Source organism: Malaclemys terrapin, chromosome 3, assembly GCF_027887155.1.
Source record: "Malaclemys terrapin pileata isolate rMalTer1 chromosome 3, rMalTer1.hap1, whole genome shotgun sequence".
Lineage (NCBI taxonomy): Eukaryota > Metazoa > Chordata > Testudines > Emydidae > Malaclemys > Malaclemys terrapin.
In genome coordinates, this window is record NC_071507.1 from 82944322 (window position 1) to 82962601 (window position 18280).

An 18280-nucleotide genomic window follows, 5' to 3' on the forward strand; every position below is an offset into this window, starting at 1 on the left:
ATTTAGCAACTATCTATTGTATTATTACCTGGCAGAAAACACTGAGAAACTGTGCATTTTCAGCAAGTCATACTGCAGAAACTAAAGACAGATTATTATAGATCGGTAATAAAAAGCTTGAAAAGTGGAATAGTTGGCAACTTATAGTAATGAAACCTCATGATTAGAACATGATTTTTGCCTAGTTTGGAGTATTATAACAACCCTGGGGTAGATTGTCAGCTGGCGTAGATGGTCATAATGGCATTTCCTAATAGCAATGTTCATTTTTAAACCAAATATTGTCGATTTTCAGCCAAAAATTATCAAGTTTCGATTTTTTGCCAAAAACTCACATTTTTGGTGGAAATTTTGCCAAAATCATTGTTTTTAATTTCATTGAATTTTTCAATGGTAAAATAACTTTTTCTGACCAGTTCTAATGTTGACTTTTTTTCATAACCACCTCGAATTTCTGCGCAAATTCATTTAAAACCTAAGACCAAGAGCTCTACTTAATGCTGTCTTTCTGAAGCATTGGAATGTGATGCTGAATTAGTCCATATGTGATGCCAATCTAATCATATTTCAGAAAGATTTATGTTAATGTTTGTTTGTTTTTTAAGACTGTATTCTGGGATTTGTGTGTCCAAATCCTAGTCAATGTTAATGGGAGTAAGGTACCTGAATCCCTTAGATGTCTTTGAAAATCCCAGCTAGAGTTTCTAGCAATTATTACTAGTAGTGCTACTGTGATTGCAAAAAGCAATATGAAGTGGATTACACAGCTGTGAGGTTTGCTCATAGATTTTTAGGCCAGAAAATTTTTAGATAATCTAATCTGATTACAGCTCATTAAATTTCATCCAGTAACTCCTGTGTTAAGCCTAATAACTTGTGTATGGGTATATCTCCCAGAAAGGCACTCAGTCTTGGTTTGAAGATGTCAAGGCTACATCTACACTACACACCACTGACAGTGGTGCGTAGTGTATGTGCAGCTACATGCCACAATGAAAAGCAGACTGTGTCCACACTGCATCCAAGGCTGACTGAGTCTTTCCCCACTGCTGGAGCCTTTCTGTGTGGCAGGGGAAGGATTCTAGTAGTGGGGAGCTGGCAGAGCCTTTTTCCTCTACCAGAGTCTTTTCCTGTGGTAGGGAAAGGTCACACAGTGGGTAGCTGCCCATGCCTTTCTCCACTGCCTCTCACCTGACATAGTCTTTCTCCTCTGAAGGATTCAGCAGCAGGTAGGCAATGGGACAATACACAGCTGAAAAACAACAGTGTAGACAGGGAGTAGAGAGACTGTAGAGTATGTACTTGCCCACATACCCACACCCTTCGGTCTCATCTTTTACTCTATTCGCCTAAGCTGTGCCTTCCTGGCTCCAGTGTTGTGCATACCCTTGCTAAGGGGCTATGAAAGTATGGATTCTACTGGCCACCAAAAGAAGAGTACAGTGTGAACATACAACAAGAGATGGAGAATCTACCACTTCCCTTGTTAGTTTGTTCTAGTGGTTAATCACCCTCACTGTTAAAAATGTGTGTCTTATTTCTAATCTGTATTGGTCTGGCTTTAATGTCCAGATGTTGGTTCTTGTTAGGCCTTTCTTTGCTAGATTAATAAACCCTTTAGCCCCCAGTATTTTCTCCTGGTGAAGGTATTTATACTTTGTGATCAAGTCACCTCTCAATCTCCTTTGTCAACAAAATATAAAGCCTATCACTTCTCGCCAGTTCAAATCTTGTTACCCAGGCTGATAGTAATGAAAAATCATTACCACCTGATAACTGTTCAGCAGCCTATGTGAAATGAGTTAGTTGTCTCAATTCAGTTCTCTTCAGAAGTGCTAAATTCACTGAGAATTAAAATTAAATAAAAAAATCTTGCAGAATGTTTTTGTTGATCTAAAATAAGGATTTCAATAAGTGAATCACTGCGTCAAAAGTCTTGTTTACCATACTGAACTGATGGCCACTTCAACATGAAGTTTAGACAAGGAAGTTTGCCAGAGAAAAACTATCTGACATCACAAATCTGGCATGCAGATTTGAAAGCCTTCAAAACAGAAAATAAATGGCTGAGCAGCAAACTGCCATTAGGTTCTCAAGAGCTACAGTTTTAATTGTTCATATTAGGAATACTGGTATTTTTAGGTATTGTTAGGAATTTCCGGTACTGTATTTTTCCAGCATCGTGGGTGAATCACTATAAACTCTATGGACTTAACAGTAGCTGCCTCAATAAAACGTAAGTGCAGAAAAAGACTCTACTATCATGGTAGCTGGCATAGCCAAGGGAGTTTTGGAAAATCTCCACTAAATAGGGTGAAATACTAACCAAGGCGAAGGACCATGCTATTTGATCTGTAAAGGCAGACTCCCACTTCCATGCCATGCTCTGTTGAAGTCAAAATTGCTGAAGTCAATAGGATTTTGAATGGGAGCAAGCATCTTTCTGCATGAATCTGCTTACAGGATTTGGGTTTACTTTGGATTCAAGTGAAGTGTCAAAGGTCACAGGTGTAAACTGGTGGGGGTTATTACACTGACAGTGTGGTCAGCACTGTACAAAAAATGAAAACAGAAATAGTAGTTGCCCAAGAAATTTACAATCAATACAAGGATAAGACAAGAGCCCATGGGGAGACTCATATGGTGAGAGCATAACTAATTTTACTAGCTACAGAGAGGAGTGGGGATGGCAGTATGACTAGGTGTTGGTTAGAGTTTTAGGCCTTCGGGAAGAAGTACAGTAAGTTTTCAGGGAGGGTTTTAATGCAGAGGGTGCACCCCTGGAGCACTGGGATAGGGAATGTGTTCCAGATTTAACTGGTGACACTCACTGAAGAATGCAGAAGAGGAGTGTGGGAGAAGGAAATGAAAGGATCAGTGAGGCTGAACTCATTCATGGAGTAAGAGGGGAAAGGGATGTAATAAGAAACAAGAGCAAAGATGTAGGCAGGAAGGATGGAGGACTGGAAGATGATCCTCTTTACTGTTACATACAAAACAAGGGGATCCACCACGGAGAACCAAAAAGAAGTGAAATATGTGTAATATATTTGAGTAAAGTAAGATAGAAGAAAAGGTTCAGGATTGGCAAAGGCCACATCTAGAATACTACAGGCCTGAGTAAGGACTTTCCTGATCATAATTGTTATTTCATGAGCTGGTTAAACATATAAACAGAAGCTGAAAAAAAATAACAATGTGAAAAAGCAAACATCAAATACTTCAAAATCCATGCTCTGTTTGAAGAAATATAAATATGAATAGGAATGCAAGACCTTTCCTAAGGAATGGAGAAAAAAGTGTTCTTTGGTTCAGGACTCCACATCTAATATCCCACCACAAAAGATCAAACCAAGAGAGATATGTACTTTATGATATTAAGCATTTTTGTCTAGAAGCTGAATATTCATGTGCAAGTAAATCCATGTATCAAATAAATACATACCCTTAAATAAAGAAGAAACACATCTGTTAGCAAAAGTTCCATGAAGTAAGCCATTTGAGATAGCAGGTAACAGTGGTACTATACAAGCACTCATATGAAAGTCAAGGTGATGAAGTTGTATGTGTAAATGTTGGAATAATCAAAGACCTCCTTGGAACTAACCACAACATTCTGTCTCCAGAAAAGCATAGGCAATTGAAGAATACATGACCGTTCAGTTGTCAGATTTCACTGCTGTAAGATGTGCACTTGCAATATCAAGTTATAGCACGGGAATTCTTGAAGATAGGCCAGAAACTGCACAGTTTATCAGTTTGGCGTGGTTGAGAGTCTATGATATCCCAAAAGAACTAATTAAGACAGAAGCAAGTATGAACTCTGTGTAAGTAATGATATTTTGGGCATCATTCCTGTGCATAATGATAGAAAAGGGGAAAAAAGATAAAAGCAAATAGTAGATGTAATGGAAAACATCTATGTTCCTTCTGGAAAAAATCTCTCCAGTCATGACAGATGGCGATTCTGGAAACAGAGTGGAAAACAGACTAGAACTGCAGCTCTGCTTCATCAAGAATGTCATTCTACAAAATTAGCACAGGGGATTGTGTTATTTCACTGCATAACTTTTTGTAAAATTTGTAGCACTGTCTCCCATACAAAGAGGTGGTTGCGTAGTCCTCTTTAAGTAAGACTAAGTTCTTTATCACCAGTATTTCAAAATCCTCTCCTAGGTATTTGAGACATTACAAGCCCAGTCCTGCATCTGCTGATATAAATGGAAAAACAATCATTAACTTTAGTGGTGCAGAATCAGGTCCTATGCACTGATTTGGACCCTGATCCCACAAAGACTTGCACACATGCTTAGCTTTATGCACTGTGAGTAGACTCATTGACTTTAGTGGGACTACTTGATGTGTGTAAAGCTAAGTACATGCATGAGTCTTTGCAAAATTGGGGCCTTGGTTCTGAATGCAGAAGAAAGATGGGTTTCTTGTGGATATATTCTGGCTTACATTATGATGTTGATTGAACAAAGCAAACACTTTATCAGTGTAAGTGAAGAAACTGAACAATTTGTGTCTTGATTAATCAAGCATCTGAAACTAACTACATTTTTTTCTTGATTACATTGAACATGAAAAATCCCATGAATTTGCTTGTCCAGTAAGTAAATCAGCAGAACTGTGGACCAGAAATTAATGCCACACATTGTGACAGAGCTATAAGACAATTATTTATTGAGATTTCAGCACATGTATAATCCTTTTTTGTTGCGGTTAGTGAAATTGAGGGCGCTACTAGGTTTCATGATCATTGATATTGCAAAACTCCTGATGGAGGCTCCAATTAAGTAAAGCAATTAAGCACCACTTAAGTCCATCCCTATTTAGGATAACATTTAAGTGTTTAAATATGGTCCTGAATCAGGGTCAGAGTTTGTATCAATCATTACATTAAAATACACTTCTGTGCATATTGTTGAATCTTAAAACTTGTAAACATTTTATGTGGCTCTTGGCAACTCTGACTCCAAAGTGACTCTTCAGCATTTATGCTAGATTGGACTAGATCACTGGACTAAACTGAACTTTATGGATCATGGGGTAAAATCTACTGTAGGACAGGACACTTGCATGGTTCTCCACACCATTTAAGTCACACAGGGCTTAAAAGCAGCCTGAAATTTTGATGTTCTTTTGTTCTTACATATTCACTTCTTCTCTGGTCGTCTCCCTTCTTGGAATTATTATTATAATAATAAAGGTTTCTGCTCTGAAAATATTGCTTAACTAGAGGTAAGGGAGCCCCACCAGAAGCCATATCTCAGTTTCTTCAACTCCGCCAATCTTCCAGGGAGCCAAGATGTCAATTAATACCACCACTACAAGAAGTTTAAAGTGCAGGGGGTAGTACTGCTGCAGTTCACAAAGCTGCAATATCGTTAGTGCTCTCTCTGTAGAAAGGGAGCAGTTGTATTGACCTAAAACACCTAGGAGAGTAATTGCTACAGCTGCTTGTACAATTCTGATTTATCATACATTTTGACATGTTTGAAATGAGGCTAAAAGGCAGTCTCTAAAAACTGGTTAATTTGTTCGTGTGCACTGGTTTAAGGTAAAAACTTGTGGGAATGGCAGTTTTTGTTTGTTGTTCATTTTCTACAAACAGTGGTTTAACGTTGATGTTAATGTTACTTTTCATCTTTACTGAAAAGGGAGTGTGGGGATTTGTCCCCCCTCTCCCCCCAACCCAGGTTTGGCTACTGGTGAGAATTTTTTTTCACAGTACCAAACCTTGAACAGTGTTTGTTTTTTTTATTTATTCTCAATACTTAAAATGTTTAAAAAGTAAAACTCTATGGAATATTTGCAGTGAGTTTACAAGAAAATTATAAGATATAAGAATAATCATGTCAGCAATGCTGTTTCATGGCACCATATGTTGGCACATAGATATCATGTTGATGAGCACTGTACAAAATCCTAAAAAACTGAAACAGGTAGATAAAATAGATGAATGTCACTGATAAACTAAATCATTACTTACCTGGACACCGTGGAGTTTTATGTGCTACAGCTGTACCGCTGATTGGACGTCCATTGGGAGTGACACACCAACAGTATCCTGTGTAACTATGACACTGAACCTGTCAGGAAATGACATCAAGAGAGGGAAATCTATGAAACATATGTTGACCATATTGAAATGTTCATGGCACATAGAGTATATATTTATATATGTCTCTTGAGTACAATGGAGTCCTCCAGTAGAATATATTTTTAAAGATATCAAACGTCTTTTTCTGTGTCTAGTAAGATAATCCATTAATAGACCATAATTCAAGTCTGATGAATATCCTTAAAGCATAAAAAGCAGAGCTTCCCTCAAGCACTGTACAGTAGGTGCTTCAGTGGAGAACTGAGGAGAAAGCTATTAATGTGTGTTTGCTTGTTTTATGTCTTATACTGAAAGAATAAGATACAGGCATTATGAAAAGCTCACAAAAGCTCCCTAGGGGACACGTGGATTGACTGTCTCTGTTCCTGAAGTAAGCCCTCTCTAGCTTTTTTCCAGATAGGCAACATATCATCTCACACACAGTAACAACAGGATACAGCACTTTTTCTAGCATTATTCATGCCTCAAGCTCTCAGAGAGCAAACTACTGGAATGCCTACTTTAGATTAATTGCTTTATAAATCCCAATATCTTTAACATCTCCCCTGGAGTCTAATGTCACTTTTTCTACCATACTGATATTTATAAATAGTAAATGTGAACTATTAGCTATACTTAAAAATGAATACGGTAACTTTCTACATGACCCTACCTTTTAAACTTATTATAATGGTAACAGAAGACAGTCCTGCTTAGTATGTATCTGACTGTGATAAAGGCTTCAAATTGCACCCCTCTTGGATTCTAAATCTTCGCCTGAGTAACTCAGTCCATGATGCCTGAACAGAAATCCAACAGGGGCTAGGGAGGATTACTGTATTACTCATGGCATTGGCAATAGGATATGGACTCTTTTACCACAAGATTACTGGTTTGGATCAGGAACAGGACAGAAATCATACACATTTTACCAGCTGATGACTCGTCAGAGAGCTATGAGAAATGACTTGGTTGTCTCACCCTAGTGGAATGGGGTGCACATCACAATAACCAACATCACATTCAGCTATTTTGTTGATCATTTCTGAAGAGAGGCCAAGGACTAAATTGGTACAAAAATGAACTATCCTCTAGGGTGACCAGATGTCCCGATTTTACAGGGACAGTCCCGATTTTTGGGTCTTTTTCTTATCTAGGCTCCTATTATCCCCCACCCCCGTGCTGATTTTTCACATTTGCTGTCTGGTCACCCTACTATCCTCCCACTTCTAAACGTCAGTGTTAATGTAATTCCCTCACTGCATCACAAACACCCAAGCATGCTGAACAGCAAGGCATACAAATACTGAGCCAAAACTTTTCAACCTGGCTGTATGTGCCATCATCATTGCACTCAGGAATGAAAACTTGTTGAAGCTCCTTGCGGGCTTGTTCCTGGGTGTATTTCCTCTCTGCCACACACCTGGAAACATCTAAGGCAAGGGAGAAAACAAACAAGATTAATGATGCAACATTAAAGAGAGAATAGGTGATAGCCCAAAGTATAAACAAGGAAGAAGGTTCAGAGACCCAAATAAAGAAATGGATCCTTTCATCCTGGATGGTGTATTGTTACCTGAGTGTTTAGAAATAGGAAAAAAATGAAAGAAAATCAAAAAAGTTATATCCTCACTGCTTCTCTTTGGTACGATCCTGTGTATACATCGGCTCTCTATGAGCTGAGGGGTGAAAACATTGTCTACCAACAGCACAGCTACTATTAGGTCTATTTCGACTGCAAGCTGTTTGGAACAGGGAGTCTCTCACACACACTGTATTTGCACATTGCTACATTGCTTATCACAGCTGGGCCTTACTCTTAGTGGCATCTCTAGGTGCTTCTGTAATACAAATAAATAATAATAATCTACTGTTCAATATGTGGACTAATTATTTCACTTGCAAGGAGTGAATTTAATAATTAATAAATCTTTTCTATCTCTAATTTCTATTATACTAAAAATATAGCTAATAAATCAGCTGTGGTTTATGGGATTTGAGAAAAATGAAACCTACTTTAATTCTGGCAAACTTGGATGCCCCAGCCATACCCCCTTTCCCTTGACCCACCCTCTGTCCCAGAGGCTGGGGTGGAGGAATGGTGTTAGAGCCATTATACAGGTTCTATGGAACAGCAGAATTCCTGAATACAGGACAAATTCTTCACTGGCCAACATCCACCAGGTTTAGGGAAGCTTTGTGCTGGAAAAAACTTTTTAACTGTCAGGGTGGTTAAGCACAGGAATAAATTGCCTAGGGATGTTGGGGAATCTCCATCATTGGAGATTTTTAAAGCAGGTTGGACAAACACTGTCAGGAATGGTCTAGACAATACTTAGTCCTGCCTTGAGTGCAGGGGACTGGACTAGATGACCTCTCAAGGTCCCCTCCAATCCTATGATTCTATGATACTAGCGCAAAACTGCCATAAAAGGACCAGAGAATCTGGCCTGGAAAGTGCTAAATAAGTGTAAAGTAATAGTAGTTATCATCTGAGAGTGGGCCTAGAAATTAGGAGTCCCTTAGTCCTAATCTTTGCTCTCATACTGGTTTCCTCTCTGGACTTGGACAAGTCACTTAAATTCTTCGTATTAGTTTACCTCACTGTAAAGTGGAAATTATAGTACTTATCTCATAGGAGTGTTGGGAGGATTAATCAAGTTTGTAAAGTTATTAGAAAATCATTCTGACTTTGTAAAAAGTTAAGTATTAAGATTAAACATTAAATCGTTATGATGTTTCAGAAGGGACATCTGCAGAAACCCAGTATGTCACCTAGCAAATGCACAGAAACCTTCCACCATTCACAGATACGTAGGAAACGTTAGTTAACAAGAGGCTAAATTGTTTTGTATATGTATTTTAATAATGTTAGATTTTCACCAAGGGAACTTGCACCTCCATTCTGGTTAATGTATTGTGTAGCTTAGGTAGATCTTGTTAGTCCATGCTCTGCCAAAGTTAAAAACCAAAATATTTAATCTACCTTCAGTGCCTTAAGCCTTATTATGAGCTTGGATTGGTTATACAGTACTTACATGTGGTTTTAATGTAGCCAGTGTTTTAAACTGAAAATAAATCACTCCTTTGGTGGAATTCTGTCCTCATTTTTTTAGCACAACATGTGGTTTAAATGTCTAAAAGGAAAAGTGATATAAATTCCAGCACATAAGGTCTCTACTACAGTACTGATAATTTATAACTCTATCTCTAATATTTGAATTATCATAAAAGCATGCCAGAGAGAGATAAATTCTCCAAACAACTTGTCCGCCACCCTGTTCCGGAACATCTCTGTCTTCTAAAGCCTTCGTATTTGCAGTCAATTTAATACTCCTAGACTTTACAGCGATCAACTTTAATGGAATAGAAAACTCAAGTTTGAAGTCTGCTGTTTCTTGGATTATTTAACTATAGGAAACATTTGAAGGTTAGTAGCATGGAATTACAGTCCCTCTCTAAACCCCAAAGCAAACCTGGTAGAAAGCTCTCTTATCAAGTTAAGCAGCTGAAACAGTCAAAATATTATTCCAGATACATCCTTGTAAATTATTCTGCTTTATTGATTTATCAAGATTTACTATAGCACATGGAAGAACTGTGATTCAGTTAAAGCTGGGGATGTGATACAAACTTATAAAAGTGAGGAAATATAAAAGGACAGACAAGATAAAAAAATCATATCAAAATATCATATCTGTATTACTTATTACATATTAGATTATCAAAACAGATGGGCTAAACTCATCCCAAGTGCAACTTCATTAAAGTCATATTATTATTCAATTTTTAAAGTGTTCTTATGGTAAAGCCTAGAGGCCTCAGCCAAAAAGCAGGTTCTGTAGTGCAATGTGCTGTGTAGGCACATAGTGAGAGACAGTCCTTGCCACAGAGGGCAATACTTGAGACAGATAAAGAGTGGGAGCAAGGATGTATTTTAGCTCCATTTACAGAGGGGGAACTGAGGCACAGAGAAGTCAAATGATTTGCCAAAGGTCACACAGGAAGTTTGTGATAGAGCTGAGGTCTCCTGGCCCAGTGTCTTTACCCCAAAATCATCCTTTCACTTGAGCTACAACGGGGTGATTTTGGATTTAAACACTCACCTATCTTGGACTGTGAACTTAGGTTAAAATACTACAGTAATTACCTCGCAGGTGCATTCTGAGGAGTAATTACTTCATAGGCCTGGTTCTAATCACTGTTACGCCTGGTGTAAATCAGGAGCAACTCTACTGGCGTGAATGGTGTCCGACTGGTGTAGAAGAGTGTGAGATCAGCATCAAGTCACTGTCTGTGAGGCACGTGGAAAATGAAAAGCATCATATAATGCTAAGCAGCATTTTTAGACAAATCTTGCACCCTCACAATGCTATTGTATTTGGGTTTCCAGTTCTACAAAGAGAAACCTATTTTAAAAGAATCTGTTTTCACTTATCAACTCTTTGAAAACATTTAATGAAAAATCCTCTCAACGCTAAAGGCCCGAATCAGCTGCTGGTTCGTGAGTGGTTTCCCACTGAACTCAGTCTAGCTCCGGTCTCATGCATGGATTGGGAACCAATCCAATAGTAATAGACAGGCCCAGGTTGGAGTTCAGTATGTGGAATGGGTGAAAGATCATTTGGTTCTAGCCCCTGTAAAATGTTGAGGCATTATCTGCCCAGATTCGGACAGTAGAAACCCCCATACTGCAAACAGTAATTTTACTGTGTAATTTACGCACACGTGTAATTTTAAATCAAGTAAGTTGTGTCATTGGGTGTGATTCTTATCTCTGCTCTGGCCCCTGTACATGAGGTAAATGGGCTGGAGCAGCATAAAGGCTGCCTAAACGCTCTGGTTCTAGCTGGGGGAGAATTCTCCTGGCACAGGAACTGAGAAAGACAGCAGTAGGCTGTCCTTCGAGCACCCCTTTGCAAGCGTGGTGGGGAGCCAGAGGGGCAGGCTGGGAGTGGGCAGCAGCACACAGTGCGGCAGAGATTCCAGGCAGTGCTGTAATCCATAGGGCAGTCCAGGGAAGCTGCCTGAACTTAGCCCACCAGTGCTGTCTAAATTATCCCAGTGACCACCCTAGCCCCTGGAGCAGCCCACAGTGGGAGCGCACAAATGGCTTAAAGCAACATTAGCCTCTATTTCCCCAGGTTCAAGTACAGTAGCGAGCCTCTTAGGATATGTCTACACTGCACATTAGGCCCAGGCTCTGACTCAGGTTTGAGCCCAAGTCCCCCTCTCATCCACACACAAATCAGTCTGACTGAGGTCAGCAAGCACTCAGGACCCAGGTCCTGCTACTCTGGTAGGGGCATGGGTCACAGCCTAAGTCCTGCTGAGAATCAAGTTCAAGCCCTGCCATTTTTCAGTGTGGACTCAGCTCAAACTGCAGACCTGAGTCAGAAGGTCTGTGTAGTGCAGGAGTAGGCAACCTATGTCACACATGCGGAAGGCAGCACGCGAGCTGATTTTCAGTGGCACTCACACTGCCCAGGTCCTGGCCACTGGTCTGGGGGGGCTCTGCATTTTAATTTAATTTTAAATGAAGCTTCTTAAACATTTTAAAAACCTTATTTACTTTACATACAACAATAGTTTAGTTATATATTATAGACTTATAGAAAGAGACCTTCTAAAAACATTAAAATGTATTACTGACACTTGAAACCTTAAATTAGAGTGAATAAATGAAGACTCGACACACCACTTCTGAAAGGTTGCCGACCCCTGGTGTAGCACAATATAGATGCATAAGCATGGCTATAAGACCCAGGTCTAGCAATTGTTAACCCAGGTTTACAATGCAGTGTGGATGCTCAAGCACAGGCTTGGAAACACCATGTCGACAAGCCTGGGTCCCACCGACCCTGGTTTACAACGCAGTGTAGGCATACTCCTAAAGGCGCAGCATAGAATCTCACCCACTGGGTTCAATGAGCTACTCCTGTGAGCAAAGGAAAGCATGTGCATATTTATAGGATCTGGGACTAAATTCTCATAAATTTTTGAAAATTAGAAACATAGGGCTTTATTTTTCATTCCTTGTGCAACCAAAATACTACTGAAATCAATGAGAATTTGAAGTATGCAAGGAAATTCTTAATGGAGGATCAACCGTATAGTTAACAGAGGAATTACCCAGACTGGAACAGATTGCCACCACATCTAATCCACTGTCCTGTCTCTAATAAAACATGATGCCTCTGGTCTAAGAGGAAGGGAAAAAACTATCACCTTTAATACAGCTGGCTAATTCTGCTATAATGTATCATGGAGAGAAAAAACCTGCCAGGAAAAAAAAAAAGATGTTTATAATGGAAACAATGACACAATCTTAACAGGGATGCAAACCCTATTTCTATAACTACATCCAATATGAATTATATTTACAGCAAGTTTTGGGCTCCACGGGAAGATCTAATCCAAATTGTCTCACTGGAAATTAAACTTGCATCTGAAGAAGTGAGGTTCTTACCCACGAAAGCTTATGCTCCCAATACTTCTGTTAGTCTTAAAGGTGCCACAGGACCCTCTGTTGCTTTTGGAAATTAAACTGATTGCCAAAATAAGTAAATAAATACATCTTCTGCAAATGGGATTTGATTTAGTCAATCCTGTATTTTTTCTTCATTGTTGGATGGTAATATGTGTGTTAAGTAAGATTAACAAAAATTTCCCAATCCACTGAGCAGCCTTCTCTTACTTTTAGGGGAGCTGACTGTGTTTGACATGGGTTACATATTTATACATAAAATATTATAATGGTTTGTTTATTTATTTATTTTATTCTAGATTGAAAATCCCACTGAACAGACAGTAACATTTATCACTTAGAAAATGGTTAAACTTAATTATTTGTATTTAAAAAAACCCTGAGGGCTTTGCATAGGTGCTTAACTGTTCTTGTGCTGAACAGAAAGCTTTCCGAAATCCGTGCAGATTTGAACAAGCAGGTTTAGCATAGAAACACATAATCTAGATAACTGTAACTCTTATTGAAGGCTCCCATTTCTGGCTCTTGCCATCTTGCAGAGTGCCCAGATAATCTGACTTTTCCCTAAATAGTCCCCGTTTGTCATTTGAAAGTGTTCAGTATATCACTATATAGACATCAGCAGCAACTGAGGCCCTAATTGAACAAGGTACTTAAGCACATGCCTAATTTTAAGCATGTGAATAGGCCCATTGAAGTTAATTGAACTACTCAGATGCTTCCAGTTAGGCATATAGTTATGTATCTCACTGAATTGGGGCTGGAATGAAGATGTTTCTTTTCATTTTTCTTTCACTAATTGGTAAGTGCATGCATTATGTGTACCTGGTGTACTTCTAATTTTGGGAGAACATGCATTAATCAGTGAATATAATATTTCTGTGCTAAAAGTGTTTTCAATGTAACAGGCTTGTCTTTGGTATGTAAGGGTATATACTGCCCTCAGTTCATGCAGGAATCTCCAATGACACTGGATCTAAGGCTGTCTACAGCTCTGAGGGCTTGTCTATACTTACACGCTTGTTCGGCAGCAGGCAATCGAACTTCTGGGTTCAATTTATCGCATCTTGTCTGGACGCGATAAAGCGAACCCGAAGTGCTCCCCGTCGACTCCGGTAATCCTGCTCGGCACAAGGAGTACGTGGAGTCTACGGGGGAGCCTGCCTGCCGCGTCTGGACCGCGGTAAGTTCGAACTAAGGTACGTCGACTTCAGCTACGTTATTCACGTAGCTGAAGTTGCGTACCTTAGTTCGAATTGGGGGGTTAGTGTAGACCAGGCCTAAGAACTGATCACCACTAGGCTAAAAGACATATGTATCAGTATTCTAGAATGATAGGAAATATGTAACAAGTCACTTGTGCTTGAATCTCCTTGTTTCGAAGATCTGAAGTCCAACCACGTTTTGAGAGTGGAGAGGGGGTGGATGTCTGCAGAGACATTTAACATGACACATTCACAACATTAAGACTTTGTACATGCTGGTAATGATCATCCAGTGATTTCTGTCTTTTCATTTTTATTGCTGCATTCTGGATCTTAACAAGAAGGCAGCATTATCTTTGCTGAAACCCTCTTCTCTTGGCATCTAATGGAGGCAGGCACTGTGATTTTCACATTTGCAACTACCCAGCAACTTAGGTTGTTAAGCTTTAAGATAAAACAAGGAATGCTGTGGTGGAATCCTCCTTGGCACAAAAATATTCCTCTCTCTTTTGACTAAGTCTCATTTGACTAGATACAATGTGCCTAGAGGCATGCCAAGTATTCACAGTAAAATCTGAAACAGAAATCAACCTTAATTTTGGGTTTATTACAAACCCAAAACACAGACCAGACCTTCTGAAAGGGGCACAAAGGTTCACAAATGTTTTGAATAAGCCTGACCAGGTTAATATGAATATGGGCCCATTTATGATTCTACATAAAAAAAAAAAAAATCAGGAAAAATTCACAACTACGTGTGCTTTCAAGTCTTCATTGTTGCATTGGGGCTTCAGTCCTGGTAGTTTCAACTTAGTTTTGCTTTGAGATTTTAATTTTGTACAGAAACAGAATGAAATTACATGGATTGAAATCAATAGAAAGTATTAGCACAAACCTCTACTAAGTGGAACTGTTGAACTTTGAAGAGCTGTGACTATGGCTGAAAGTATATTTGACTATAAAGGAGAGTTTTTTTTCGCTCCCTATTCCTGTGCATTCTGACTGACTTTAACAATCTTTGCATGAAGTTATAGTAATATGAAAAAGATGATACATTTGAGAATAAGATGGATCAAGAACAGAATACAGAGACATTTAGATCTGCATCAGGATTTGAATTCTGTAATGGGCCACCAATTTACAGTTGAAAGTTACCTCCAGTAGGAAAATACTTCTAGAAAGAACTGGCCAACAACATTTTTTTCATATAAATTATCCTTTTTTTAAAAATTGGAATTTTTTTTTTGTAAAAGGTCTTCTCGATTTTTTGTGATCTTTTTTCAGTATTGTTTGTTTTTCATTTTGTGACACCCCCCCCCCCCATCATTTCAAAAATTGAATTTTTTCCCCCCAAAAAAACTTGCTGGGTGTGGGAAAAGAATGAGGGAAACAAGTAAAAAGAATGGAGGGGAAAAGAAAAGAAGGAAAAAATGCAAGATGTGAAGTATATTACTTTTATGCTTGGGAAAATATGCTACGCTTCCATTTTGATATACCAGGTGTTTGCGGTAACCTACAAAACCCTATCTGGGCCCAGTCCTAAGTCTATTGAGTTCAACAGTAAAAGAAACCAGTGCTCTTCCTATTAGCCCGTTCTTCACCTAACAGACAACAGCAGCACTTCAGTTAAGAGTTCCTACATTTGATTGTCGTGGGACTACAAACGAAGTATTTTCACTGGAGGGCCCTCAACCTTGGAATTCCCCCCGTTGGTCCAACAAAACCTGAGTTGTTTGACCTACCAAGCCAAGATGCAAGTTCTATCTTTTTAGTCAGGCTGTTAGCAGAAGGTGAAGGATTGGTAAAGTTGGATGGCTCTGCCCAAGTTTATTTTTCATAATGTTAAAGTAGTAGCATAAAATTCACATCCTCAGAGAAACACTCAATAGTGATATCCTGCTTTCCCTACATGTATGGAATGTCACAGCTGAATAGTAATATTAGAATCTGAAGAGAAAAGTTTACCTTACTGAAGTGTATGCTGTAAATTTCCCTGTGTTTGGAGACTTGCAAGGAGTGCATTCTACAACTAATAAGTAAGAGTGACAATCTTTTTTCACCACTACTAGGAACTTTAATTCTTTTAGTGTTACTGAAATGCTGGATGTCCCTCTTTCTGGGAAAATAGCAAAATATTTTATGTGAAATTCCACACATATTTTTATACGTGTTTCAATTCTTTATGTGAATCTGAAAATGAAGAGAGTACCCTTTGTTATGTCTATGATAGCCCATAAAAGGAGGACATTTTTAAACAGTAAGGCTCTTTAAGATATCATAAATTAGTTAAGCTAAACATCAGCTGTATAGGGTTTCCCATAGAGAAAGGGATCTACATCATTACAGAGAAATAGCAATGATCTTATTTGTGATGGCTGTCTGGGTTGTGCTTATTTAGCAGTCAGACACTGTAGGTATTGCCTTTGTAACAAATGAATATAGCTATACTTGCTATGCCTGGAGCGCACACTACCACCTCATGGGTGTTGAGGAACTCCAGGACAGAGCTGAGGCACATTGGCAGGATTGTATAGGCACACTTACTTTGCCATTGTCCAGGCAATGTATGAAATGGATACAGGCTATTAGTCAATCACTATCTGTCACATTAACTTAAAAATAAATGGAAAGAGGGAAAAAAAGAATCTTCTTGCTATTATTGAAAAACAAATATTATTATTGTCTTGGGTGCATAACTCTGCAAATCTTACAGCTCCTTTTCAAGTAAAAACACCTATTAAAGCCAATGGGAGTTTGTCTGAGTAAGCACTCCAGGACCTGGCCCCATAGGAGCTTGTGCGTACCATCACTGACAACTAAACTGAAAGTTCTACTGGTGTCTAGAATTCAAAAGCAAACATCACATGCTCTCTTCAGCTTCCTCATTCTTAGTGTCCTACCAAATTCAGGGTCCACTTTAGTCAATTTCATGGTCATGGGATTTTAAAAATCATAAATTTCATGATTTCAGCTATTTAAATTTGAAATTTCACAGTGTTGTAATTGTAGAGATCCTGACCCAAAAAGGAGTTTAGGGGTAGTTGCAATACTGCTATCCTTACTTCTGCGCTGTTGCTACTGGTGGTGGCATTGCCTTCAGAGCTGGACAGCTGGAGAGCCGCAGCTGCTGGCTGGGAGCCAGCTCTGAAGGCAGAGCCGCCACCAGCAGCAGTGCAGAAGTAAGGGTGGCAATACCGTGACCCTCCTAAAATAACCTTGCCACCCCCTTGCAAATCCCTCTTGGGTCAGGACCCCCAATTTGAGAAATGCTGGTCTCCCCCATGAAATCTGTATAGTATAGGGCAGGGGTCGGCAACCTGTGGCACACATGCCAATGGCGGCATGTGGACTGATTTTAAGTGGCACACTGCTGCCAGCCAGGGTCCCGGCTGCCAGCCCCATTCAGCCTGCTGCTGGCCTGGATTATGGAAGCGGGTTGAGCGGGGCCAGTGGCTGGGACCCTGGCTGGCATGGGCCGGCGGACGGAACCTGGGCCAGCAGCAGGCTGAGCAGGGCTGGTGGCCAGGACCCTGGCTGGTAGGGGCCGGCAGATGGAACCCCAGACCGGCAATGGGATGAGCCACTCAGCCCGCTGCCAGTCTGGGGTCCCGGCCGCCGGCCCCTTGCCAGCCAGGGTCCCGGCCACTGGCCCTGCTCAGCCCGCTGCCAGCCTGGATGGACGGAACCTGGATGGCAGCAGGCTGAGTGGGGCCAGTGGCCAGGACCCTGGATGGCAGGGGCTGGCGAACGGAACCCCAGACCGGCAGCGGGCTGAGCGGCTCAGCCCAGTGCTGGTTTGGGGTTCTGTCTGCCACCCACGCTGTTGGTCTGGCATGCAAAACCGTTTACTGGCACGCAAAACCTTAAATTAATGAAGACTTGGCACACCACTTCTCAAAGATTGCCGACCCCTGGTATAGAGTAAAAGCACACAAAAGACAAAAATTTCATTGGGGGTAGTGGGGGAAGACCAGATTTCATGGTCCGTGACGTGTCTTTCATAGCCGTGAATTTGGTAGGGCCCTACTTATGCCCAATTTCCTGAACCTTCCAGAACTTATGTAGAAAGACCTTGAATATTTAAAGAACACTAAACTGATGCAGGCTGAAGTAAAGTGCTACTTGTTTCAATCCACCCTTATAGCATCTGTAAAACTGAAAAATGAACTGCTGCTGTCAATTATTCATTAGTCTCTTGACAATACACCAGAAAGAAAAAGCTGTTTTTTCTCACTGGATACTTCTGTTTTAGATATTGCTCACTTTGAGACAAGATACAGCAGCCTGACAGTGTTTGGAGACTTGATACTTGAAGAAGCTGAGATGTGAGATGAAGAGATGTCTGCCAAGTACTAAAATGTTCATTTCCAATTGACATTAACAGTTTCTGGTCTCAGAAAAAAAAATTATTGATCCTCTCACAACAGAGCAAGATTCCTACTAATCTACTTATGACTCAGGCTGGGTGTTTGACATCTCCAA

At 39.9% G+C, this 18280-nt stretch overlaps 1 protein-coding gene across 2 annotated transcripts in view; it reads right to left on the reverse strand.

The window, feature by feature from the left end:
* Positions 1 to 18280, reverse strand: part of SMOC2 (SPARC related modular calcium binding 2) — a 176151-nt gene that overhangs the window by 90985 nt on the left and 66886 nt on the right. For both annotated transcript variants that reach the window (XM_054023593.1, XM_054023594.1), the window contains exons 3-4: positions 7433 to 7539; positions 5996 to 6095 (exon numbers count right to left, since the gene is read on the reverse strand). In XM_054023593.1, coding sequence (XP_053879568.1) covers positions 5996 to 6095; positions 7433 to 7539 — 207 coding nt within the window. The remainder of the gene's footprint in view (positions 1 to 5995; positions 6096 to 7432; positions 7540 to 18280) is intronic.